This window comes from Neodiprion virginianus, chromosome 3 (assembly GCF_021901495.1).
Source record: "Neodiprion virginianus isolate iyNeoVirg1 chromosome 3, iyNeoVirg1.1, whole genome shotgun sequence".
Lineage (NCBI taxonomy): Eukaryota > Metazoa > Arthropoda > Insecta > Hymenoptera > Diprionidae > Neodiprion > Neodiprion virginianus.
Window position 1 is genome coordinate 40,234,838 of NC_060879.1, and position 25,468 is coordinate 40,260,305.

The 25,468-nt window shown below is 41.0% G+C and overlaps 8 protein-coding genes and 1 long non-coding RNA gene across 11 annotated transcripts in view; 4 read left to right on the forward strand and 5 right to left on the reverse strand.

Annotated features, from left to right (window-relative positions):
- LOC124299455 (polypeptide N-acetylgalactosaminyltransferase 2) overlaps nt 1-11,027 on the forward strand; it is a 158,590-nt gene extending 147,563 nt beyond the window's left edge. For all 3 annotated transcript variants that reach the window (XM_046752627.1, XM_046752628.1, XM_046752629.1), the window contains 7 exons: nt 4,259-4,357; nt 5,016-5,083; nt 5,418-5,669; nt 5,940-6,155; nt 6,309-6,528; nt 7,000-7,210; nt 7,328-11,027. In XM_046752627.1, coding sequence (XP_046608583.1) covers nt 4,259-4,357; nt 5,016-5,083; nt 5,418-5,669; nt 5,940-6,155; nt 6,309-6,528; nt 7,000-7,210; nt 7,328-7,597 — 1,336 coding nt within the window. In that variant the 3' untranslated portion in view covers nt 7,598-11,027. The remainder of the gene's footprint in view (nt 1-4,258; nt 4,358-5,015; nt 5,084-5,417; nt 5,670-5,939; nt 6,156-6,308; nt 6,529-6,999; nt 7,211-7,327) is intronic.
- A 183-nt stretch (nt 11,028-11,210) lies between these two features.
- Nucleotides 11,211-12,455, reverse strand: LOC124299457 (KRR1 small subunit processome component homolog). Its single transcript, XM_046752631.1, has one exon. The coding sequence runs from the start codon at nt 12,326-12,328 to the stop codon at nt 11,297-11,299; it is 1,032 nt and encodes a 343-aa protein (XP_046608587.1). The 5' UTR covers nt 12,329-12,455; the 3' UTR covers nt 11,211-11,296.
- Nucleotides 12,456-12,767: 312 nt separating this feature from the next.
- On the forward strand, nt 12,768-14,557 carry LOC124299456 (trafficking protein particle complex subunit 12). Its single transcript, XM_046752630.1, has one exon. The coding sequence runs from the start codon at nt 12,971-12,973 to the stop codon at nt 14,555-14,557; it is 1,587 nt and encodes a 528-aa protein (XP_046608586.1). The 5' UTR covers nt 12,768-12,970.
- On the reverse strand, nt 14,470-15,654 carry LOC124299461 (histone H2B). The gene has a single exon (XM_046752636.1). It carries the CDS (start codon nt 15,556-15,558, stop codon nt 15,187-15,189), a length of 372 nt encoding a protein of 123 aa, XP_046608592.1. The 5' UTR covers nt 15,559-15,654; the 3' UTR covers nt 14,470-15,186.
- A 132-nt stretch (nt 15,655-15,786) lies between these two features.
- On the forward strand, nt 15,787-16,556 carry LOC124299460 (histone H2A). The gene has a single exon (XM_046752635.1). The coding sequence runs from the start codon at nt 15,841-15,843 to the stop codon at nt 16,213-16,215; it is 375 nt and encodes a 124-aa protein (XP_046608591.1). The 5' UTR covers nt 15,787-15,840; the 3' UTR covers nt 16,216-16,556.
- A 998-nt stretch (nt 16,557-17,554) lies between these two features.
- LOC124299462 (histone H4) lies at nt 17,555-18,470 on the reverse strand. Its single transcript, XM_046752637.1, has one exon. It carries the CDS (start codon nt 18,407-18,409, stop codon nt 18,098-18,100), a length of 312 nt encoding a protein of 103 aa, XP_046608593.1. The 5' UTR covers nt 18,410-18,470; the 3' UTR covers nt 17,555-18,097.
- A 166-nt stretch (nt 18,471-18,636) lies between these two features.
- LOC124299459 (histone H3) lies at nt 18,637-19,960 on the forward strand. The gene has a single exon (XM_046752634.1). The coding sequence runs from the start codon at nt 18,676-18,678 to the stop codon at nt 19,084-19,086; it is 411 nt and encodes a 136-aa protein (XP_046608590.1). The 5' UTR covers nt 18,637-18,675; the 3' UTR covers nt 19,087-19,960.
- LOC124299458 (late histone H1-like) lies at nt 19,390-21,703 on the reverse strand. The gene has a single exon (XM_046752633.1). The coding sequence runs from the start codon at nt 21,557-21,559 to the stop codon at nt 20,867-20,869; it is 693 nt and encodes a 230-aa protein (XP_046608589.1). The 5' UTR covers nt 21,560-21,703; the 3' UTR covers nt 19,390-20,866.
- Nucleotides 21,704-23,641: 1,938 nt separating this feature from the next.
- Nucleotides 23,642-25,213, reverse strand: LOC124300625 (uncharacterized). Its single transcript, XR_006907253.1, has 3 exons — nt 25,053-25,213; nt 24,619-24,818; nt 23,642-24,530 (listed from the first exon to the last, which is right to left on the reverse strand). It is a non-coding gene; the product is annotated as an uncharacterized LOC124300625 (long non-coding RNA).
- Between the last annotated feature and the right edge of the window lie 255 nt (nt 25,214-25,468).

The window sequence follows — 25,468 nt, forward strand, 5'->3', positions numbered from 1 at the left end:
ACAACGCATTGTTAGCACCGCGCACACACCTTCCGTCGTTGGTAGAAGCCCGGTTTCTCTTTTGAAAAGCTCGGGCAAAGTTTGGTCGAGTTTCGCCTACCTCGCCTCTCGAGTAATAGTCACGTCCTGCGGGTCGTGAGTCGTTGAACTATTTCCACGTCACAGTCCAAGATGCCATCTTTTCAAACTTTCATCCCGGCACCGATCAACGACGTCTGATTTATCCATGTTATTTTCCTTTTCCTTTTCCTTTTTTTTGTTATACAACGTTTGGACGTCACCGGGTATTCCACTTTTAAAACTGAAGCCAGAAAGACCGCTGTCGAATCATAAACTTTCATGTAAATTCCATCGGTAAAATTCTCACCTAATTTGGCTCGGATGTCGCGACGATAAAGTTTTCGACGTTCCACGTCGCTCGGCTTCGTTTCTTATCCCGAGGTATTCTTGTTATGGATATAACAATGATAATCATAATGATGATATTAAAATTTAACCCCTTAATTGGAAGACTTGTTGACATTGTTTTAGTTGAATCGGTTAAACGGATAGGGGCGAAAATCCCAATAGACCAAAACGTCGAGTGGTCGAAAACCCGGAATTTTCGGGATACGACTTTTAAAATAAGGAATGCTCAGCGTACCGAAGTTGGGATTTTCGATAACTCACCCAGTAGAACAACTGTTTTCTCGAAAGTTTATTTAATCGATCGCTCTCTTATCCGACAAAGTGTTTTCAGATCAGTCGGCATTCCGAATGACCAAAGCACAGAATGTGGAGATGGAGAAAAATGAAAGTTCCGAAATAAAAAATAGCGAGCGGCTAATACTTCGAACAGCCGCAAAACCGAAGACATTATTTGCCGACAATCAAGGTTCGGAAGGAGCAAAATTACGATCCGCAAAATGCAAAATGGCCAGAAAACCGAAGGGCCGCAATCCGGTTGTCATAGTTACGCAGGCTTATACTTAATGGAACTACAGACTCCGTTTCAGAGTATATATGGCTTTTTGACGTCATCCAACCCTTCGGCATTTTGGCCATTCTGTATTTAGCGAGTTTCGGGACTTCGACCTTTCGAGTCTTTGGTCAGTCGTTATTGATAAATTCGGATTTTTACATTTTGGAGAAAGGCATGAGTCTGACATTTGAAAAGTCGACTTTTTTTTCTCTTCGGTATTTTCGCAATTCAATATTTTGCCCCTCGTAATCTGAGCCATTCTCAAAAAAAAAAAAAAATCGGTATAAATTTATTTATACATTTTTGCGTTCTCAATTTTTATTTTTTTTTTATACAAGTCGTCTTTCCGTATTTATGATCTTTCTACGTTTTTAGCTGTCGGTAGTTTGACTTTCGGTATTTCGTCCCGTCTTTTTGGCCCTTGCATTTTTGTACCCCACCCAAACTCGTATCGTTTATCGCAGTATCTTTCCTGATAAGTATTGTAGTATACGTATACCGTGAGTTTTCTTTGAAACTCACCGCTAAACGCGAGCAGATATGCAACCAAACCTGCGATGCGAATATGTCGTAACAAGAAATGTAGCTCCTTTTGCAGATCCCATGGCGTCAGCTGGTGAGTTTCACAGAAAACTGTTGGTGCAGTCGGAATATCACATTACAGACATGACTGAAAAGGTGTTTCGATGCCGATTCGGAAGGTATAAGCTAATGATCGATGATCGGTAGAAACGAGATCACCGAAGCGTAGAACGTGGAGCAGACAGAAAAGAAAGCTGCGTTTTCCAATTCCCGTTTCACCCGCGAGTGCAGACTGAGTGCGTTTTCATGTGCGCTGTTACGAGGCGTGGGATTAAAACCGTGGACGCGATTCCGCGTGTCACCGGGAGTCGTATGCTCGTTGAAACCGGTAGCGTTAAGCCGAAATCAAATTCAAGTTCCGAATTAAACTACGCCGGATCAGAGCCCCGCCCAACCGGAAATCCGGAATCCTTTCCGCGCTGCAGCGGATTCGAATGAACCGTCATCGATTCTCTCCGGAATTCCGCTCTGTCAACGAGGAAGCCAGAGACGCAACCGATCAAATAAGACCGCTGCTCTATTAGGAGCCGATAAGCCTCGAGTCCTGCAAAGCGAGCCGTTTGATTCCGGCCACGTTTCCAGAACGGTGGAGTACGAGCGGAAAGAGAAAAAAGGGGATATACATGGCACGAAGAAAAAAGGAGACTGAGAAAGGGAATGAACGGAGCAAGAGGCACGCGCTTCTTCGCTTTGACGCATGAGGATCGTTCCAACGTCTACGAAGCTTATGACCCAACTCCAGGGTTTTCCGCATGGGATTCACCCCATAAATATCACAAGTATATTGTCGAAAGAGAGAGATATATATATATATCGCAGGCACTCCTGACTGTGCACGTCTTGGATCTGTGTTGAGCTGAACGAGATAATAAATCGGATCAAATACGGGGAAATGATTTCGGAAAGATTTTTGTGTGAAAGAAATTACGAGAAGCAAAATATCTATCAAACCGTACTGCAAGACTCGAATTAACGAGATTGACTGCAGGAAACGGAACGTTGAAAACTTTTGTGTGCATCCTGCGGGATCTTCGACGAGACCCTTGAGCTAATAGAATTAGGAGATGCTATGGAAAGGTTGGGCAATCTTCGTTGATTCGAAGCTACTTTGATCCTCCGTATACGGAAGTCGATACGGTCAATCTAACCGGGCTAAACCGCCTCTTTGACCGCGATTAAATTACCGTGTTTCTCTTGGATATCTAGAAACCCCGAAGAAACTTTTCGGAACGGTTGTTTTAAAGAGTTTTCCTTGAAACTCTCCGCGCAACGCCTGCAGACAGTCGACCGAAGCTTCACTTATGTAGCATCGATTGCCTGTGTGCAGGCGCTGCACAGAGAGTATTACAGAAAATTCGTGGTAGACGCGTCGAGGATTCGAGGAAAGCAGGGATCGACGAAGAAATTGTTGGTTTGAATTGGCGTGCGACGGTAAAACCGCGGTGTGCATTGAGATAAGAAATTTGATGAACGCTCAGCGGTTTATCATCGCGGAAAGCAAGGATTCCGAGGCCCCGAATTTATGCCCGGGATGAGCTCGCGAAATTTGAAACGCTTTCGAGATTTATAATGCAACAAGGAAACGTCGGAGCTGCCGGATCTTCTAACGAGACAACCGGAAGCTTCGGATTTGCCGGTGAGGCATGGGCCGAAGGGGGTCACGGTTGCAGAGATGTATCATTGCAGCCATCTCAGCCACTCAACTAACGTCCAATTTTTTTCATCCCTTGGTATCTTTCTTACCCTCGCGTTCAACCTCGGCTTCTTTTTCTCTTATCTCTCGTGATAAAACGATATTTATGTCTTCGCATTTATTTGGCCGAAACTTCCTTCCTTAAGGGTGAAATTATCACCCCACCTCGCTTATACCGTATATAAAAGCCCGACAACGCGTTAATGGCAGTGTAACCGACAATATCTTAAGATTATCGAAAGGTATGCAAAGCGCCGGTGGCGGCGACGGCCGCAAATTGAGGTGATTAAAAATATTGCCTAGATATCCGCAGGATCGATATATCCAATTAGCCAAACGGCCAGTTATCTAATAATCTTGATTTGGAGAATTAGGACGCCTCAGAAATTACACAAGAGCGTTTTGAATCTTCCTTAAATTAACGCTTTATTCATTTTCATATATCACGCAACTATACAAAGACCAGGATATTTTCTTTCCTCCTTCTACGTCGGATTTTTTTCACGAAATTCGTTACCTCACGTAACGTCCGAAAGGTAAGATGTAACCGTGGGTGGCATTCTACTCCATAATGAAGCTAATCCTTCGAGCTGAGCTACGTGCCTTGCCGTGTCGAATTAGGGTATTTACCCAAATTCCGGTTCTCCCATGATTAGAATCAACAAACTCGATAAGGAGAGCCGAGGCGTTTCTGCCCACCATGCAAATTAACGTATACGGATCAGTCTTATTGTTAGCTGCAATGCTATAATTATTCTGTCGTGTTATTCAAGAAAATCAAACCGCGAAAATTTGGTATGGAATTGTCAAAAAAAAATTAGATCAGAATCGCGGTGCGCAAAAGTAAGCCTGAAGCTGCGTACCTAACATGTCGCTTGAAACGGGAAGACTGTGAGCAGGTGGTTTAAGGATGGAAACAAGGTAATTCGGTAAGCTTGGGCTGCTTTGACGCGATGTCATCCGATTATGCGTATACACCCACCCACCCACGTTTGTAATCACATTATTGTCCTCTGTTGCAGGTGTCGAATGAAACAATGGAAACGAGACCTGCCGCCAACCTCGGTGATTATAACGTTTCACAACGAGGCGCGTTCTACCCTTCTCAGAACGGTAGTCAGGTGAGTTGTGTTTAAATATAAAGTGTGTCAACTGCAAGAACGGCGCCGCAACAACGGGTGCAAAACTTTAATCGCGGGTTAAACTCAAAGGCGCAACGTCAGTCATGGCAGATGTGCAATCGGCGAATATAGGTTCAGAACCAGTTTGTAGAAAAGTTTGAAATCTGGCGGGCGGCGACTGTCGTCCGTGAAACGCCTTACCGATGGAATTTTCTAATCACCATTCCTTCGCTTCTCGTTCCTCTCGTTTCCTGTTAGCACCCGCCGCGTTTTCCGCACCTCTCACCGCACCCCGTACCCGCCACCTTTCGTTCGCACCCTTCGGATTCTGCAGATATATAAACCAGACTCGGAGAGCCGATGATCGCTGAACGGCCACAAAGCCGGCATAAATCAGAGATTTTTCATAACCTGGCGAATTAATTAAGACATTTTTCTTTCCCGCGCCGCGAGCTTCTCGAATATAATATTAATTCTTGCAATTTTTACCCATCGTCCCACGAATTCTTTCTCCCACTGGCATGCTATCTTTTATACACATACATATACATATACCTATAGCTACTCGAACAAGAGATTTTGATACCCTCTCTTCGAATATAGGTATGTCAGCCCGCTCCATAATCAGAATCGATATTTATTTTTTTCATCGTTTCAGTGTGCTCAACAGAAGCCCCGAGCATCTGATCAAGGAGATCATTTTGGTCGACGACTTTAGTGACCATCGTAAGTATGATGGATTTATAGAATCCAAGAGGATCTCCTAAATTATACATTTTGGTTTTTCCGATATTGTTTTAACATTGAGCGAGGCCGGCGAGTATAACGGAATATTAGCAGTATCGTGAATTCTTAACAATGTCACATTTGCTCGTCAAGAGACTGATCCGTGAAAAGATACAGCATCGTTGTGAAATGAATAATTTTCGTCAAGACATTAACAAAAAAAAAAGTAATTCGACGTTTTGATTATGCCTTCTCGTTATTTCTGTTGTTAATCCTAAGATTCGTAAAATCAATTCTAACCAGAAATGACCTTGGTGTAACGTATACTCTTCAGCTGAGGACGGTGAGGAATTGTCAAGGATCCACAAAGTGCGGGTTATCAGAAACGAGAAGCGAGAGGGTCTTATGAGGTCGCGAGTCAGAGGGGCGGATGCTGCGACAGCCAGCGTTCTCACTTTCCTCGACTCTCATTGCGAGTGCAATGCTGATTGGCTCGAACCCCTCCTCGAAAGGGTCGCCGAAGACCCGACGAGGGTCGTTTGCCCCGTCATCGACGTCATCAGTATGGATACCTTCCAGTATATCGGTAAGCGCGATACTTTGCCTTATAGCACAATGCCTATAAGTGTAGAATAATTGCGTGACATTAATGGTAATGATGATGACTTTTTGCTTCGCGTATAATCGATAGTTTAAAACATAATTGGTCAATCAAGGTTTTTCCGCCCATTATTGACCTCTAAAAATATTAAAATTTGAGCTCAGGGGATGTTTCCTACCGGATACCTGACAAATCTGTGACTCGGTATAATTTTGAATATCGAATGGCCGAAGGTGATGTTGTTGAAATTGATAGGGGCATCGGCCGATCTGAGAGGTGGATTCGATTGGAGTCTGGTATTCAAGTGGGAATACTTGAGTCAAGTGGAGCGTCAAGCGAGGCAGAAGGATCCGACCTCGTCTATCCGGACGCCGATGATCGCCGGAGGACTATTTGTCATCAACAAAGCGTACTTTGAAACTCTGGGAAAATACGACACCCAAATGGACGTATGGGGCGGAGAAAATCTTGGTGAGTTGGTGCAGTCGTCTGCCTTGTACATTATATCCTGTGCAATCCCTTTTTTCCATGCATGGACGTACAAATGCATAAAAGTTTATCCATTTTACGTAAGGTGAACAATTTGATTCTTTACTCGATCACCGTTTGCGTCTCTTGCTTCAGAAATATCGTTCCGCGTGTGGCAGTGCGGTGGCAGCTTGGAAATCATACCGTGTTCAAGAGTTGGCCACGTATTCCGGAAACGACATCCGTACTCCTTCCCTGGAGGAAGCGGGAACGTATTCGCAAGGAACACCCGTCGCGCAGCTGAAGTATGGATGGACGATTACAAACAATACTATTACAACGCCGTTCCACTAGCGAGGAATATACCCTACGGAAAGTGAGTTGTTGTGGTACAAATTTTTTCGATACTCCTATTCCGAGTCAGTCGCCTATACTGGTAAAATCGGAAAGTCAATTTATCCGGCAGTTCCTAAAAAAGCCGAGAAGCTAATAATAAGTACGAGAAATCTGAAGACGAAAGCCATCTAGCGGTGGAGAATATTTCACTCTGTGGACATCCCGTATTTAATTATAAAAATAGTTTTGTTTCTTGTTATAGTTTTCACTTCATATAAAGTTAATATTACAAAATAAACGTACGAGAACCAGCACGGAGTTTTCGTAGCTGGATATCGGTCTAATTCAACGCAAACGATCAGCTGATTGTTATCTTCGACGCCATATTGCTTAACCATGCTCATATTATGTTTCACATAAATGACGAAAAGTTTTTTTCCTGATCTAAAAAACCTGGCGTTGTAAAATTAAATGCAAAATGCAGCCGGATTCATCTAATTAAATATTACAGCATTCAAGATCGGTTGGACCTAAAACACAAGCTTCACTGCAAACCGTTCAGTTGGTACCTCAAGAACGTTTATCCAGAGCTTACAATACCCACCAGTGAAGGCGGACCAGGAGGTTCTTTGAAACAAGGATCGACGTGCATGGACAGTATGGGGCATCTCCTTGACGGAAACGTGGGTCTCTATCCCTGTCACGACACTGGTGGCAATCAGGTAATTTTTTTTTTCCACTCACCTAACTTCCGATTAACCAATGATTAACAATTTGTTGTTATTCCATCTGATACCCCTTTCTCTGCTCGGTTGAATGATGACGGTCATCTCTTTTAGGAATGGGGCTTAACGAAGGATGGTTTAATAAAGCACCATGATCTCTGCCTGACGTTACCGACATACGCTAAAGGAACAACACTCTTGATGCAAATATGTGACGGAAGTGAGAATCAGAAATGGCGTCACTTGGAGGGTGGCCTGATACGTCACACACGAATACCAGTCTGCGTAGATTCCAGGCATCACGCGCAGCGAGGTATAACTGCAGAAAAGTGCGACTCGCGTGCAGAGACACAAAGATGGCATCTCTACAATCACAATCATTAGCCTGGACTGGAGCTCTAATTAATTCATTATAGTTTACTATTTTAAGGTATAAGACGAAATGATAATGTGTGCGTCCGATAATGAAATTATCAACTCCCGTATAATACATATGGCACTAAAGAATTATTATAACACGCTGAAGGGCTTGCAGTTATTATTTTATTGTCTCACTGCTAAAAACGGAGTGAGGTGAAAACTGCTGTTGAATGTAATACAAGTTACCTGCCGTAGTAGTTCTCCTTCTTTAAACCAAACTTCAACTCTTAAATGGAGTGTCTTAAAATACTCAAGCTAAATTAGGTGTAATAACTTTCATTTGAAGGAAGCGAATAATTTTTATAAATATGAATAAAAATATTAAGCAATTTGATCATATTTTATAAGCGAATAGACATTTTATATTCGCAAGGTAAACTGCCTTTTTAGAGAAATCAATTTATTGTCTAGCAAACATCTCTTTTGCAGCAACAATATTATTTCAATGTGATAAGGAGAATGTAGATGTAACCAGTTCTCTATTCAAGCTGATGAGCTACAGAGTTCATCTTGACTATATACGAAAAATAATTGTTTAAATCTTCACCCAATGTACTATTTATACAAAAAAAATTATAACGGGAAAAGTAAAATTATTTACATTCCAAAAATAACGGTTAGAGTTTATTGAAGAACTCAGCTACGGTCCGACCTCTCGATAGTTCCGGGCGGGTATGAAATCGGAAGAGTTTTTCTATGAATCGGTGTTCCCCCAATATCTATCCACCTTCGCGCTCGCCGGCGAGACTTTTGCACCTAACTCTCAATAGTTCCGATCGCTCTTTTGCTTCGGAATACGAATGAAAAAAAGATTCGACTGACTAAACTACCGAGAAGTAGGTATACGAAATCGGAGCTTGCAGCTTATCTTCTGAGAAGTGGAGGAAATAGTTCGCGGATAAAACTTGGGAAGCGGAACTATTGACAGAGGTACTATCGAGAGGTCAGACTGTATTGTGTAATTGTTACGACAAATGATTTTAGTGTAACTTTCTGTGTTAAGGCTAGAATCACTAATGGATAATGCATAAGAGTATTTTGCCCAGATACAATCTCAATTTTGATTATACCAAATCAAAAGTGATTTAGTTTAAAGCCGCGATATTTGCTATTCAATTTTAGTCTAATATTTACGTTGTATCGTCGGTTCTTTGGCCGTTAATTACTAATATCTGTGACTCACTTATAGGTGAATAAATGATGATATCAAAAAAATATCGGGAAAACTGTTGGACTCAGCGCGTAAGGGATGTACGCGTATATATAATAGCAGCTTAAAATGATTAAAGTATTAGCCATTGATACATTTAATACGAGAGACGATTTTTTAGAAAATGTTTTTCACGAAAACGGGTAACAGAAAAACTATGTTGTATTCGATCTGAAGAAACTTATACCCCCATTCAATAATTTTATTATTAATTTTGAAATATGATCGATGTTGCTGAGAGTGCCAAAACGAAGTTTAAGATGAAAGAACAAAACTTGAATAAAAAGTAAATAACTGCCGTCAAGTTACGAATTGGGTATTTTTAGAATCAGAAAATTACAATCGATTTACCGATAAACATTGAAAAATACGAACGTAATAGCGAAAAGGGAAGTATAAAGAAAATACAATCTTCGAAACGATTGGAGTATCAAAGATGTAAATATATTTCATGATATTATTAATATAACTATTATAATGGATTGCTTAATTATAATAAGATTATAATTTTTGAACTGTGATTACATTGCGAGTTCAGAAGTGCGTCACGATAATATCTGCGTCAGATAGGCATCGTGATGTATGCTTGTTAAGGATTCGTGAACAATTATTTTGTATCTCATGATTTTCCAAATCTAAACAGTCGACGAGCAATTGAATTGTACCCGTTGTAAGACCAACGATAAGTATGCCAAAATCTAGCGTTGGTTGATTTCGAATAGTTGATTGAAAAAAGTTTTTGTAAAAATCTAAATATCGTCTGCGTTTAGGGAAAAAAAATTTATCTGTCAAGTACAAGGTGGACGTAAATTGAAATTTTTATTCAATTTAACCACGCCTAGTAGTCAAAATTTGTAAATGTTGTTGTCCGTCAATATCACAATTTACTTATTGATCACAAATGTTTATTTAAATTGAAATTTTTCTCTTCGTTTAAATTAGTACAGGCCATGTACTGTATTTTGACTTGGTTGTGCAAATGGGTATAGGTAATTATGATAAAACAATTATGATATTTAGTCGATAAGAGAATCAGCAACAGCAATATGAAACGATACAAACTAAGTATTCTTTTGTAATAACTCCTAGCTTGTTCCTTGCTGTTACGTATTAACAGCAGTGCTGGTATAAGTTTACGTAAGCTTTTGCATCATGAACCTATCACTTCTGCATGAGATTGTCATTAAACTGATGGAAAATACAGTCGGGATACCAATCATGTCAAAAAATTTTACGATGAGATTGGTTCAAGCACGTAGGATATAAGAAATTTATTATATATAGCATATTATAACATAATACAATATTAGGCACTTTTTGGCGAGCACTGGTATAGCAACCTAAGTGTACCAAAAGGTACCAAACGCGTTTTCTACACTTGAGTCTTCTTCCCAATATTTCGCGCCTTTAACTACGAACAAAACGAACCAGAGCGTTTTAGTGTGACGTTATACTTGACCAGAGTTAAGCTCCGCCCATACCAGAAGCAACGACGATTTATACCACTTGTTTATACCACTGTATTCGCCGAAAAATGCCTATTATACTTGCGTTATAGTAGGTAAGACGGCAATTCGGTATCGATCTTTAATCCGTTTCTGATGTCCCCGGTAATTAAAATGAAGGCTTTCGTTAAATCTGGTCGTTTTCGTCTGCGAATATACTGCAGACTACACAATAAACTTACTAAGTTATACGTATAATGAATATCATAAATACGTACTGTAAATAATAGTTATATTATTATTATTAATTATCTAAATATAAATGATATAAAAACGTCGTACTTCCGCAATTTTAGGCTGTAAGATAAAATGTGACATAAATTAATTGATTAATCAGTTACATAGGAAGTTAACAGTCAATGATAATGTGTATGTAACCAGTCCATTTAAATAGACCCGCCACTTGATTTCTGTGAATAACGAATATGGATGGATTATAAATGAAGAATAACACCTGTACGAGTAAAATGACACAATGACAGAGAAATGGTCGAAGTAGTAATAAAAAAAGAAACAAAAAAAAAACGAGCGACGATACTTAGAGATTGACAATAATGAAAAAAATTTGGCGTACTTCAAATGAACTTTGTATAACAAAAACAAAAAAAAAAAAAACTTTTTAAACCTACGTACTCATCAAATTGTCGGGATTATCATTCAATTATAAAGTTCTACCGGCTAAAAAATCATACGCTAGTGTTTCATGTATTCCACACTTTGTATTGTATAATAATGAAATGAATGTAAATTAAGATGAAACAAAATGAACAAAAAAAAGTATGCTAAACGATTATAGGAGAAATTTTTTTTAATAAAAACAAGGATTTTTTTCCAAAAACTTTACGTTAATTTATTTACAAAATTTTTTTAATACAACCCGGCTTAATCTTATAAAAAATAAACGTACCACAAGTTGTAAGTTTAGTATGATAGAAGTATATACACAGTTTAGGAAGGAGCAGCGCTACGTTTTTTAAAACCTTTTTTAACTTTTCTCTTAAACTCCTCGATGTTGATATCTCCTTTCTTGCTAACATTTTTCGTTGCAACATTTTCCTCAGGAGCAACAAAGGCCTGAGCTCTTCTTTCGACTCTCTTTTTGGCAGCCTCCTCATGCCTGGTCTCCTGTTCCTTACGTTTCTTAGCCTGTTTCTGTTCCTCTTTAAGGAAGAATTCTCCAGATGCCAACTGTTTATCGATTTTACTTTCTTGCTGCGGCGGAGGAAACGGTGTGTATTCCTTCTTAGCCTTTTTATTCTTTGGCTGTTTTCTTTTGCTAACATTTTTGCTGTTAAACTTTGGTAAAAATCTCTCCCAATTTTCGTTTTTCAGCTTAGGATCCTTGGCCAGTTCTCGCTTTATCATCAACGCCTTGATATTGTAAATCGGATGCACGTTCTTCATTGTATCTTCGCAGATTCGTCGCACCTGCTGTAGTCCCTTGTAGGGCCCAAGAGCAGCTACGGTTTGCCCTTGAACCAAAACATAGCACTTAGTTAACAGCTCGATTGACTTCAGTGTGCAGCCGTTGGGTCCGATTAGCCGCTGTCTTCGTTTGACAAACTTCTCCTTGTTCCTGACCAAGGACGATATTTTAATAATATCAGCACCGATGTCGTCCTGTAGAACTTTGACTGCCTGTTCGTATGGCACAGACCTAGACATCAGTTTAATCATGTCCCGGGCCTTGATAATTATGTAGGGATCCCAAGTTGTTCGTGTCGTCTTCACTGTCATGCTACCTTCAATCAGATCTAATTCAGCCTTGATACCCTGTTCCTGTAACGACTTCTGCACCAGCGGCCAACACTGTTTCAAATATTTTTCTCTGTACTTTGGAAACAACGTTGCGAACGAACTTTCCTCTAGTAAACGGTGTGGGTTGTGTTCCGGCTTGAATGCAGGAACCTTGAGGTCCCACGCATTGTCTACAGGCTCTGTATTTACTGGCTGGTCATCCTCCTTTTCAGAATCACTCATTTTCTTAAATTTATTTATTTATTTATATCGCAATGTCTTCGGAACCAGTTCGCACGTGGGTTTAGGCTACGCGCTTTCAGGTTATGCTGATGAAATTTCAGTGGCAGCAGTGAATAGAGTGAGTGACAGTGAGTGAGCAGTCAACGATTTGACCGAAGGTTCGTGAACTTCAGAATATCGAATAGCAGCGCTCTGCTGCAAGTCCGCCATCTTGCATCCGACACAATATCGACATATCGGTAAGTCAAGTTTTATTTATGCTAATGAACGTTTACAATTTCAGATTTGACCTAACGGCCGTTGTATCGACAGTTGTGATATTTTTATTTTTAGTTATCTATATTTATATATTCACTTTCAACATAATGAGGAAAAATCGATGTCGCCAACCTGCGGCATCCAATTTGAAAATTAGTCGCAGAGTCTACCCTCTAGAAAACTACTTGAAGTAATTTAGCCATGCTCGTAAACTCACAAATGACAGCTGATTGTGATCATTCTAGTCGTGTGAAGGTTAACTTTCAACTACTAACCTAGTGCTCAAGCTTAAGCCTACTAACCAAAAGTAAAATAATGTGTGATCACGGTATTGTAAGTCAGTAATTATTGAAGAATTGACGTTGTGTTTGAGCGTGGCAAGCAATGGCCGATAAAAGTTCGCTATTTCAACTGAGCGACAATATCGCAGGATTGTCTGACGACTCAAAACCATCTGGTGATACTGGGCTCGGGCGTTACTTCAGCAATACGACTCACACGATATTCGATGAAATTGTCCCACCGGAAAAACAAGACATGCTGGAACAACCTTCGGCATCTGCGAGTCCTCGCCCAGTATTTGACTCCTTCTTGACAGACCCGTCAAACAGCTTCCTTGAAAACAGTTTGTCAGATGCTGCGGAACAAGTCTCCGACCATGTCACGGCCAGCGACATTCATAGAGATGCTTGGATCCCCTCGGATCAAACCAAAAAAGTATTAGCCTCGATAGCAACGTCGACGCCGGGAAGTAATTTTCCTGATAGAGAAAATCTGACGATGCCCGGACTGACGTTGCAGGGAGATTTGACCGATACGACTAAGGAGGCTGCGATTCACTTTCTGGGAGAAGAAGAAAACATTCATCGCAACGTTCTCACAGCTTCTGATGTAACGCAGGATGAACGTGGTCTGAGGAATTTGATTCAGACAGGATGTTACCGAGCGGCGATTAATCTTACTGGCAGACTGCTAGCAATTTATGGACAGGGATATGGGAAGATTAATCATCCCAGCAAACACACTCCACATTCTCTCCAATTGTGGTTTACAAGGCTCGCACTTTTGGCAAAATTGAAGCACGTCGAAGTTCTTGAAAACGAGTCTAAGCCCTTTGGGAATTTAGATAAGCCTGATATGTTTTTCACATTTTATCCAGAACTTTATGGAACCAGACCTGGATCCATGGCCTGTTTTGCCTTCAGGCTGCTCCTAGCTGAGATACCTGCCTATTGCAACAAACCGAGAGTCGCTCTGGACAACCTGCATAAGGTTTTATCTACTGTAAAACAAATTATAAAAAACTTGAAAAAGGGATTCGGGGAGGATGGAGGACGCCTCAAATTCACACCGACGGAAAGAGATGACGCAATCAGATTATGGGTCGGCAGAGAGTCTAGAGTACTAATTTCCGTTGTCAACTGTGCTTTGACTCTAAAGAACTACATTTTAGCCGTTGATATTTTGGAGAGCTTGAGTGAAGGCACAGATTGGAATCCAGAGCAGAGGCAAATACTAAAATCAGCAATTGGTAGGGTTCTACTTTTACTCGGCGACGTATCAGCAGCAGAGAAGCAGTTCGCTGATGGCAGAGAAAGCTTTCAAAATCCCTCAAACTCCAAGGAATTAACAGACAGAGGCCTGATGGCTGTAGCTCAAAACGCATTTCAAGAAGCCTACAATTGTTTTAAAAAAGCCTCAGTCCTAGAACCGTCTAATATTATGCTAGTAAATAATATGGCTGTATGCTTACTTTACAATGGGCAACTTCAAGCTGCTGTACATTTATTAGAAAGTGCACTAGTCAGAAACCCAACTAAAGGACTACAGGAAGCGTTGTTGCTGAATATTTGTACCTTGTATGAATTACACACGACTCATAGTACACAGCCCAAACTACATTTATTGAGACAATTAAATCGATACAAAGGAGATGCCATTGCGGTGCAATGTTTAAAACTATCGCTTTAGAAGTTGCTAATTTAATAATTCTTGATTACGTTAGAGTAAGACCCTGTAATTGAACAACCTTATTCAGTTTTTCTATTTATTGTTAATATTTTAGTTAATGATTACTTGAAGTTTATTGTAGAAATTGTTATGGAGAATCAGTGCAATGGTGTTATCACTGTGTCAATGTTATTCGATTGCAAGTGATATTCAAACATTAAATTTGAGTACATAAATCTACCTAGCATTATTCATAAATTAATGTACAAGGAGTATTATTACTTCGAAAAGCATCAAATTATCATCCACACCCACGATATCCTCACCATTAAAAAATTTTTTTTTTTAGATTTTGGATACCAATATTCCGTTTATGTTTTGTGTGACTTCAAACCACACTACTAAAGGACGATATCCACAACGGCTGATACCTTCAAGTTTTTGGGTCCTTTGTCGTAATGTTGGTTTTTTTTTCAAGTTAAATGAGTAAGATACATGCATTGTTTTGCTGCAATCTGTACGACAATAGGGAACCGTATTTATATGTATATTTCACTTATTGTACAATGCTTCGATTAGAATAGAATCGTTCTTTCATGGTGAAATGTTTTGTGGCCCTGAAAAGGGCCGATGGTTGTTGAAGAACCCGCTCACTTAGAGCTGGTGTATTTGGTAACAGCCTTGGTTCCTTCAGAAACAGCATGCTTGGCAAGTTCACCAGGCAGAAGAAGCCTCACCGCAGTTTGGATCTCCCGAGACGTGATGGTAGATCGTTTGTTGTAATGAGCAAGACGTGAAGATTCAGCAGCGATGCGTTCAAAAATGTCGTTGACAAAGCTGTTCATGATGCTCATTGCCTTGCTGGAAATACCAGTGTCTGGGTGAACCTGCTTCAAGACTTTGTAGATGTAGATTGCGTAACTCTCCTTCCTCCTGCGCTTCTTCTTCTTATCTCCCTTCGTAATATTCTTCTGGGCCTTACCGGCCTTCTTGGCTGCTTTTCCGCTAGTCTTCGGTGGCATCGTGCGTCAAAATAGTAGCAAAATCCTTAAATGACGATCCTGTGCTGGTCGGTGGCGTTGTGTGAACGGACACGCTTCTGCATCATATATATACCGTGGAGCGCCTCAAAGCCCGGACGAATCAGAGGCGAGCACGCAACGCTCGACACTCCGGTTCGGCCGCAGCGCGAAGCTCGGCGAGTATAAATTCGTTGCTCCGCGCACATGACAACATTCTTACTCCGTCTGTCGGCGTAATCGCATCGTAGATTGATCGTGACTGTCAGCGCTACCAATATCGTCATGTCTGGTCGCGGCAAAGGAGGTAAAGTTAAGGGAAAGGCAAAGTCTCGTTCGAGTCGAGCTGGACTCCAGTTTCCAGTTGGTCGTATTCATCGACTTTTGCGTAAGGGCAATTACGCCGAACGTGTCGGTGCTGGGGCACCCGTTTATCTCGCTGCCGTTATGGAGTACTTGGCCGCTGAAGTGTTGGAATTGGCGGGAAACGCTGCTCGTGATAACAAGAAGACCAGAATTATCCCTCGTCATCTTCAGTTAGCCATTCGCAATGACGAAGAATTGAACAAACTGCTCTCTGGAGTAACCATTGCCCAAGGTGGAGTCCTACCTAATATTCAGGCCGTACTTTTGCCCAAGAAGACCGAAAAGAAAGCATAAATCATCTGTTGCATAAGGAAAACTATAATCGGCCCTTTTCAGGGCCACCAAATTACTCTCGCACAGAGCCCGAATGTCATCAATACCGACAATAATCGATTACCCTTATTTATAATTAACTAAATACGCCATTGGTCGGAAAATTCTTGCTGCATAAATTTTCTTTTAAAACTGCGGAGGTTGTATTCCTTTTGTTCCTTCGCTATTAAATACTTTAAATGAAATGTAATTTGGAACGGGATTACCCTATCGGTCATCTTAAAACAGAATCAAAAAATTCAATAGTTTAACAATAATGGGTCTCAGAAAGATGAAAGGGGATGTGATTTCCAATATGTATAAATGTTCGAGTTAATGAAAGAACAATTTTATAATTTAATTTTTCATTAAATATCTGGGTTAATCAATGAGGGTTTGGAATTGATGTATCTATAAAACTAAATCTGATTTATTTTTTTATCGCTGCTTCTAATATTGAGAATTAATATCTGAAAAAAACGTTTAGCTTCAAGCAAAAACGAAACAAGCGCTTGATAACTTGGAGCTGTCTGGCTATTTACCATTCCGGTACCATAAAATAAATTATGTACGACATAATTTGACTCCGCGGAGTGTTCAACGTTCACAAACCACACAGCATCCATACAATTCAGACTATACACTCTTTCCTCAACACTGAACTAACTTCCCCTTTGCGTTGCCTAGTAACTGCTTCTCGTCAATACAATCGAAGTAGCCGCATCACGCGTTAGCCTCAAATATGGGTAAGGCAGGCCTCATTGTCAGTAGGAAGCGAGAGGCTTGTTCATTCGGACAGTCATCGTCTGCCATGACAAGCTACACAGCCAACCACAGTACGCCAAAATAGAACTACTTTTCACCCGCGTATGAGCCATATTACGCTGCGTTAATAAAGGTGTGAGGCTGCCCCAAATATGTATAGCATAAAGTTCCCACGCTGAGCCACTGCATTCAGTTTCAAGCACATGGTTGCATAATTATTGATTTCATTCCTAATAAAAATCGCTGTGGGTATCAGGATCTTCTTATCGAACACGCCTCCAGTCTGAAAGAAAGTCGGCGATGCCAGCCTTTTGTAAAGTCTGACGTAATCGATAGCACATTTTCGCACAGTAAATTTAACATCTGAAAAAAACGACATATTTCCCTCTCAATTTGTGATGCGAAGTTATCAACGACCATCGGTGTTCGGTAGCATGCGACAAATCAGATATTACTACTCATTTCTAAACAGAAGTGTTTATTGAACTTAAACCGCAGGCTGACGCAACTCCAAAGCAGTTGATACGATATATGTAGTGTAAACGCAGCTGTCACAGGTAAATATGTATACTTGGTCCTAAAAACATCATGGAATCCCTGTCGTTCACGCATGCGCAGGACGATGCAGGATCAATCGAGATAACATTACTACTGTACAGCTGCCGCAAAAGCCAAAGTATAATTTCTCACATTGTACAGTAGCGACCGATACATTGTTAGTAATTGGAATCGAATGATAACGACCGAAAGGGATGAACGGCAGCTTGGCTGCAATTTTCAGCAAATACTTATCAAGAGGACCATCGCAACTGACTATAAATGTTTGGTGTGAATCGAGTTATTCGTACAGAATGGCTCTCATTAGGAACATTGTACGACTGTTGCCAAGTGACACATGCGCCAACTAATATTGTAATACTGACGGACGCATGTTTAGAAGTTCGGGCACTCTTGAGACTGGTTCTTAAAAATATGCTGCAGGACCGAAGGCAGTAGGGATATTGAGTAGCTTGTATGTGTTCATCGTTCTCAACGATCATTGTCGTGGCCCTGAAAAGGGCCGATTTGGTTTGTTAGTTGGGAGCAGGCAGCGATGTGATTAACCTCCGAAGCCGTACAGAGTACGTCCTTGACGTTTCAAGGCGTAGACAACGTCCATGGCGGTTACGGTTTTCCTCTTGGCGTGCTCTGTGTAAGTGACGGCATCACGGATCACGTTTTCCAGAAACACTTTCAAAACTCCACGAGTCTCTTCGTAAATGAGTCCAGAAATACGTTTGACACCGCCACGACGAGCCAAACGACGGATTGCGGGCTTGGTAATTCCCTGGATGTTGTCACGCAACACCTTCCTATGACGCTTAGCTCCTCCTTTTCCCAACCCCTTTCCTCCCTTACCACGACCAGTCATGTTTATTACAGACAACGAACCACGTGCAGAACAAATAGATTCTCAATCTCACCTCCAAAGAAGCGTGATGCAACTGTGCAGAGGGCCGTTCGTCGGATCGTTATATACCTTCGAAGAGTGCTCTCCCCTCTACCGTCACTCGGGCCAATCGCGCAGCTGCACGATGCTCTGCTAGCTGTTAAAATGCGGTTGCGCCGCGTCCATCGGCTCACTCGTGCCCATTACACGCATAAGTTTAGTTGCTTCTCGCATTCTAACTGTTTGATATGGCTCGTACTAAGCAGACCGCTCGTAAGTCGACTGGAGGCAAGGCGCCGCGCAAACAATTGGCGACCAAGGCAGCTCGTAAGAGTGCCCCGGCCACCGGCGGTGTTAAGAAGCCTCATCGCTATCGTCCAGGAACCGTTGCTCTTCGTGAAATCCGGCGTTATCAAAAGAGCACCGAGCTTCTGATACGCAAGTTGCCCTTCCAACGTTTGGTTCGTGAGATTGCTCAGGATTTCAAAACCGACTTGCGATTCCAAAGCTCTGCCGTTATGGCTCTTCAGGAGGCTAGCGAAGCTTATCTCGTCGGACTATTTGAAGACACCAACTTGTGCGCTATTCATGCTAAGCGCGTAACCATCATGCCCAAAGATATTCAGCTCGCTCGTCGTATTCGCGGTGAACGCGCTTGATTTTCTTCATTTGACAAATCATTACAACCGGCCCTTTTCAGGGCCACAAATATTTCTCGCCAAATATCGTTTCATACTGTCACGAGTTACTGCAGATTATCATTCCCCATCTATCAACCTAATTTTCTATCACAGATAACATCGATACCACAATATCGTCCCATAACCTCCTTCATAATATGATTTGCTCCTGGTCGATTTCAACGTGACATGTGCACGTATCTTCGAATATGAGAGTCCTGATTGAAAACGGTGAAAGAGAGCTTAATATGCTCCATTCTATACGTATTTTGATCAAAATCACTTCGATACATTTTCACTTCATGCCGCTATTAAGAGGCAGCATGAATTCTACGAATTTACTATTGCAATATTGTAGAATCTGTGCCACTTCTGTATTTCTAGATCAAATCAACATTTGAAACGCTTTATTCGGAATTGTGTATACATATGGAATGTGGCTGTCGAGTCCTTTTAAGGTACATGGACTTTGATAGATGGAGATACATACGGCAACGTCGAAATCGACCAGGGCACCCCCTATAATATATTTTATATCATTGAGTCAACGTGCTCCAACACGCAAAACCCCAAATACCAAACCTTGCATTTTTTTCTCACGGAAAATCGGAGCAATCATCAGACAGCCAGATATACATAGAATACTTTACCTTTCGTTTTGACTTTTTTGTACTTCAGCTTTATACATTTTGAAATTCTACGAAATACACTTTCATGTGTTTGTAAATTCGATGTATGACCTTTTTATTTTCTGATTTTTCTACATTTTTGACTCCACCCGAATTCATCGGTTCTACACCGTTGAATATCACGGTGTTCAATGTTGATCGCATCATAATAATGCACAAACGCTGTACGGTTGAAAAAAATAACAGCAAATATACGGGAATTTTGAATTCTCATATCGCTGGATACCCTGGCTTAAACATCATCTTATAGATGAACGAAATAATTGTCAGATTAAACTGTATTTCGTCAAGATAATTTCGATACTACCTTCTAACCTCTTCTAACAAAGCCGTGACATTCGCGCAATTTCTCGTTTTTTAGGGGAGAATGAAAAAAAAACAATGTTATACCAGTAATGTTCAGTTGAGAGAAAATCGATCTTCATTTTTTCAAAATACCGAAAAACAATGTCGTCCGACGTCATTGAACGGGATTTTACCCAAATACATACCATACATACCCCTTTGACCTTTGCTACAGCAGCTGTCAGAATTGAATGACGATAACCAAGCAGCTGATATTTTTCCTACGGGGTCTTTCAGGAACTCCGGGATTGTGCATTGTGCACTCGGCTCATGTATAATAATAGCAAGGGTCTGAACACTGAAATGTTGCCAAGCAACTGAAGCCCACCTCACTTAAGATTCCCATTCGCCGGCAGATATACGGAACACGATTCCGCTACAATTCCAACAATGGTTCAGACCTAAACAATAAATAATTATAATATCCAGGAAAACAGCTGCAACTGTGCAAGATACTATTACCTAACAGCAAAACCTAATGCAAATTCTTACTCAAGCCGACGCTCTATGCGTCCACTATGGTCGTACAAATACCTCTGCTGCGAAGGAAATTACAATTTATGGACGTTTTTTCCATGGGATATACCTAAATGGGATTATTGGAATATGGTTCAGGGCATCGACGATGTCAATTCATTTGCATAGATATAAATTGATGGCCCTGAGAAGGGCCGTTTAAATTATTTTTCTGACGATTGCTGGTGTTGGTGACGAAATGTAGCTGTTCACTTCTTCTTCGGTGCTGCAGCCGCCTTCTTGGCTGCCGGTTTGGCCGCCTTTGGAGCTGGAGCAGCCTTCTTCGGCTTCGGAGCCTTCGGTTTGCGGGTAGGTGCCTTGACTGCTTTCTTTGCTTTCGACGGAGTCTTTACTTTCGGTGGTTTTGCGGCCGGGCTCTTGACAACCTTGCGTTTCTCCGTAGCGGCTGCAGGCTTCTTTGCGGCTACCAATTTTTTGGCGGCGGTCAACTTCTTTGGGCTTTTGGCAACAGCTGCCTTTTTTGGTGCAGCTGGCTTTGCAGCGGCGCGCTGTACCTTCGGCTTTGCTTTCGGAGCGTCGGTCTTCGCGTTCGCGATCTTGAAAGAGCCCGAGGCTCCCTTACCCTTAGTCTGCAGCAATACTCCCGTAGTAACAGCAGTCTTCAAGTACTTCTTGATGAAAGGAGCCTGTTTCTCCGCGTCGATTTTGTACGTGACAGCAACGTACTTCTTGATTGCCTGGAGAGACGATCCGCCGCGCTCCTTCAAGCTAGCGATAGCCGCGTTCACCATCTCGGAAGTACGTGGGTGCGCCGGTTTTGCACGGGGCTTCTTTGACTTGGGTGAAGCCGCTGCTCTTTTGGCAGGAACGGCTTGAACGGCTGGGCTGTTAGCTGCAGGGTTAGCTGCGACTGCCGGCGACGATGCTGATTTGTCTCCCATAGCTGATCGATCTAGTAGTCGCGATGAAATGATCAAAACACCACTTTACTGACAATGGAAAACTACAGCTGAAAGACCGTCAGAGACACAAGTAAAGTTTATACTGTTTAATGCGTTTGCGCGTATGATCACACTGGTAGTTGAGATGGATAATACTCGTAAAAAATCTGAGCAACAGTTTGCTAGTATAGGATAGCGCGGACCATGGAGAGAGACCGTGAGCGCGTTTTAGGCGGTGCACTTCGCGACGTTCGCGCGTGCGACACTGACCGAACGGTATTTCCTCGGGTGTTTTACTGTCGCCATCGAACTCCTGAAGACCTCCTGTTGCTACCAGGTACTACGAAGTATGCTCTATCGACTACGCAAAATTTTTGAACCGTCGCGGTAAAGGATCCCTTGTAAAAATCACTCTCCGCGAAGCGTGCGTCTTGACATCGACCACACCCTGAGCAACGGTCGCCCTGGTGCTGACCTGGGGGGATGCGATCGAATCTTTTCCAATGTACCAGTGTAAGCTCGAAGCTTTGCTCTAGTTCCATGCAAAAGCCGAACCTCGTATCTACACTTGTCTCCGTGATATAAGCGATTGAAATTCGGGAGGTCGCGACTAAGTCTACGACGAGCTAGACCTGCTTTTTGCAGACGAATGTCGACCCGGTAGCAGTGCCGAGGAACGTCGACCTGGGTGACAATGTCGGGAAATTGTAATTTCTGGACACATTCACGGTAACGGATGTCTAATTAATGAAAATTTGAACGTAATGACACCGTGCGAAGCTACTAGGACCGGCCCAAGGTATCCAGCAAGTCGAGGTTCTGCGTAGTTTGACATTACGCGGAGCAGCTGATTTGTGTATAAGGAAAATTTTCTGCATGTATTGATGGTGGAAGTATTGCATCGAATTTCCAGAAATTTTGATAATCACAACATTCTCAACTCAATTACGGCCAGGTGGCTTTTACTTATTGTTAAAGCTAAAGAAAGAAGTAAATCATTACACTGCGGTGGATTAATCAGGGATTCTTTAAATCGTTGAAAACTTGTGTAAATGTGGAACGTACGCTTGTATGCCAAGAAACTCTACATTTTGTATATGTATGATAAATGGTTCACGAATAAATGTTATGCGTCCGATTTAAGTTTGAATTTGAACCGTCTTATGACCTTGAAGTCAGCGTTGATCAAGGGAAGGTTAGCGAAATTGTTTTCTGGGACGACGTAGTTGCAATAAAGAAAAATGGAGCGGGTATACAAATGCGCAGTATTTTTCCATTAACTGACTGTTACGCTACTGCCATACATTTCAAACCGGTATATCGAAATACCGGATATGCTAGATAACTCGGTATGACCTGATTTCTGCAGCTAGCCCTTGGGTATCGTTATATTCTGTCCTAGATAATCCGTAGGACGTCCGTTCCTCTATTCCGGATAATATACAATCTTCATCTCATACCAATTTAACAGTCGGGTATATTAATCACTTTTTTCCCCAACTTGACTGTTATCGTACAAGTACTCGATGAAATACATGTGCACTTCAATCGCAATAGTCACAAAGAGAAGTATTTCATATGGTAACGTAGAAACGGACTATCTATTGCGACTCGCGTGTAATGAACGCTAACCCTGCAATTACGCCCTGTCTCATTCCGGAGTGAATTCAGAAGAATTAATTTGACCTCAAACTCAGATCTATGTAATGTTTTTGACAACTAAAGTGAATGCTGATCAAGTACCAAACTTCAATTAACATTTTTCATGGAGTTTCTATCGATGGCAGAACGCGGTACTTCAAAAACAAGAACGAAATAAGCAAGAAAAAATAATGATGAAACAAGGAAAAACTTGTCTGTTATGAAACTTTTTTTTGTGCTTGCAGCTAAGGAACGATCTTCAACATACGATAATGATAAAAAGTAACTGTAAACAGGGCCGAATTTATAAGTACATTATTAATTCCAACTGCTGAGGTAGTATAAATCATTTTAATAATAATTATATAGTTTGGCAACGTCATACTCGCGGGTGCTAAGTCTCAGGAAATTACCTGTTAAGTTTTTTTCATAGAAAAATTATATTTATTTTCTGGTAAGCTTTAACGCATTGTATTTACATGCCTATAGTCTAATTAACATTAGTACCTGAGTAGAATACATATTTAAAAACTTATATCCACATCTATACTTATTTTATACATGTTTATGACGATGTTGCACTCTTTACCATTAGTCACCACATCATAAGTCTGCAAAGAATACAAATTACGAAAGCAAGGAATGAAGGAATATCAGTGGAATCAGTCATAGTGGAGGTGTAGATGCTGTGTGTGTATACATAAAAAAAGTTACATTTGCTTAAAAAATACTGTATGCTGTTTTGTATGTATGAAATTTTTGCATCGCTACACAGGACTAATAAGCAGCTGATGTTACATAAAGTTGTTGAAAACTTTGTTAGAGGAATGCTAACACCCTCTCCAGGTTAAGCTAAGAAAGTATGTAATATATTAAGAGTTGCACACTGGATTAAATGAATATTTGACTGGTACGAATGAACCAATGCAGGAATAAAGATTATGAGGTGAGGTATAAAACACATGCAGTCGAATTCAATTTACGAACTCTGCCATACAAATAAAATGTTGAACGATTAATCTAACTTTAACGGTAACACAGGTACTTCTGGCTCATTTGGAACATTACTACAGCTTGAGACCTACATCAGATCTGCAGAAGTGATCAGCTGACTATGTTTGAGAATTGTCAGTGACAATGCAAAGATGAATCCGATCTTAGAGTTCATGGAATTCGGAATCATAGATAAGTTGGAGCATTTTGATCTGTAGCTGGAAACATGTTCGTGTATTCAAGGCCCTCAAACGGTGTCCCAAGAAATAACAGAAATGATCAACCTCGTCAAGGGTGGCATATTCAAGTGCTTCATTTGCAACTGGTCTCAAGGCAACTAGAAATGAAACAAACATTTTCATTATTATAATATCTTATAGAGTTAATTGAAATGATTGATGTTAGTTGTTGGATGTTGAAATAACCTGGAGGTATTGGTCTTCGAACTGGACTTTCGTCGGAAGATTCTGATGGAGACGGGGACGCTGGTACAATGTCGAAACCCATGTTATTGCCTGGTGGTGGCAACATTTGTACGTGTTGTTTCTTTGATTCTGATGGTAAAGCATAAGTTGACGTAGCACTCAACAATACACTTGCCAAACGTCTTTGATTGGTCTTCGACCTGCATACAGAGAAGTAGTAGTGAATATCCTAATCTGTGGATCTTTTCATGTGTGAAATTTTTACAAATTTAAATGTAACAAAATTTAGAAATCACATCTGCAATTACGAACTGTTTGGTTACAATTGTTACAATTATCAGTTGATTGAATGAAAATTATTGAGGAGTATCCTTGTAGGACAATGAATTATTATTATCAACTAGTGATTGCATCTCGTTATATATAAAACCTACGAATAGTTGTCCAGAAGATATTATCAATAACGTAATAGATATGTATCAACGGAAAACCGACTGCTGTCATATTCCAGAACACACCTATGCGGTTCAATTGGTTTGTTTTTAATTTTCACTTGTCTCGCAACAGGTTTGAACCGTCCATAGCCTAACAAATCTCTAAGATATAATTACTTTGTTACCACTAGGTAGGCGGAAGCTAGTAGGCTGTTGCACCGTTGTATCACTACAGCGCTGGTGAAGACTCGGATATCAGGAGTTATGTATGTAGCATGTAAATATAGGTATATTACAATAATACCGCTCACTGAAGAGTATACAGACAGTTGCCGTCAATGGGCTTGGTGTGACAACCGAAAATCGTCGTGCGCTTGCGTCCCCTGAGATGTTCTAACGGTAGAGTTGAGAACTTA

What these genes read in the sequence shown, in the direction of transcription:
- LOC124299462 (XM_046752637.1), bottom strand. Translation starts at nt 18,409, where the DNA reads ATGACTGGTCGTGGTAAGGGAGGAAAGGGGTTGGGAAAAGGAGGAGCT.
- LOC124299460 (XM_046752635.1), top strand. Translation starts at nt 15,841, where the DNA reads ATGTCTGGTCGCGGCAAAGGAGGTAAAGTTAAGGGAAAGGCAAAGTCT.
- LOC124299459 (XM_046752634.1), top strand. Translation starts at nt 18,676, where the DNA reads ATGGCTCGTACTAAGCAGACCGCTCGTAAGTCGACTGGAGGCAAGGCG.
- LOC124299461 (XM_046752636.1), bottom strand. Translation starts at nt 15,558, where the DNA reads ATGCCACCGAAGACTAGCGGAAAAGCAGCCAAGAAGGCCGGTAAGGCC.
- LOC124299457 (XM_046752631.1), bottom strand. Translation starts at nt 12,328, where the DNA reads ATGAGTGATTCTGAAAAGGAGGATGACCAGCCAGTAAATACAGAGCCT.
- LOC124299456 (XM_046752630.1), top strand. Translation starts at nt 12,971, where the DNA reads ATGGCCGATAAAAGTTCGCTATTTCAACTGAGCGACAATATCGCAGGA.
- LOC124299458 (XM_046752633.1), bottom strand. Translation starts at nt 21,559, where the DNA reads ATGGGAGACAAATCAGCATCGTCGCCGGCAGTCGCAGCTAACCCTGCA.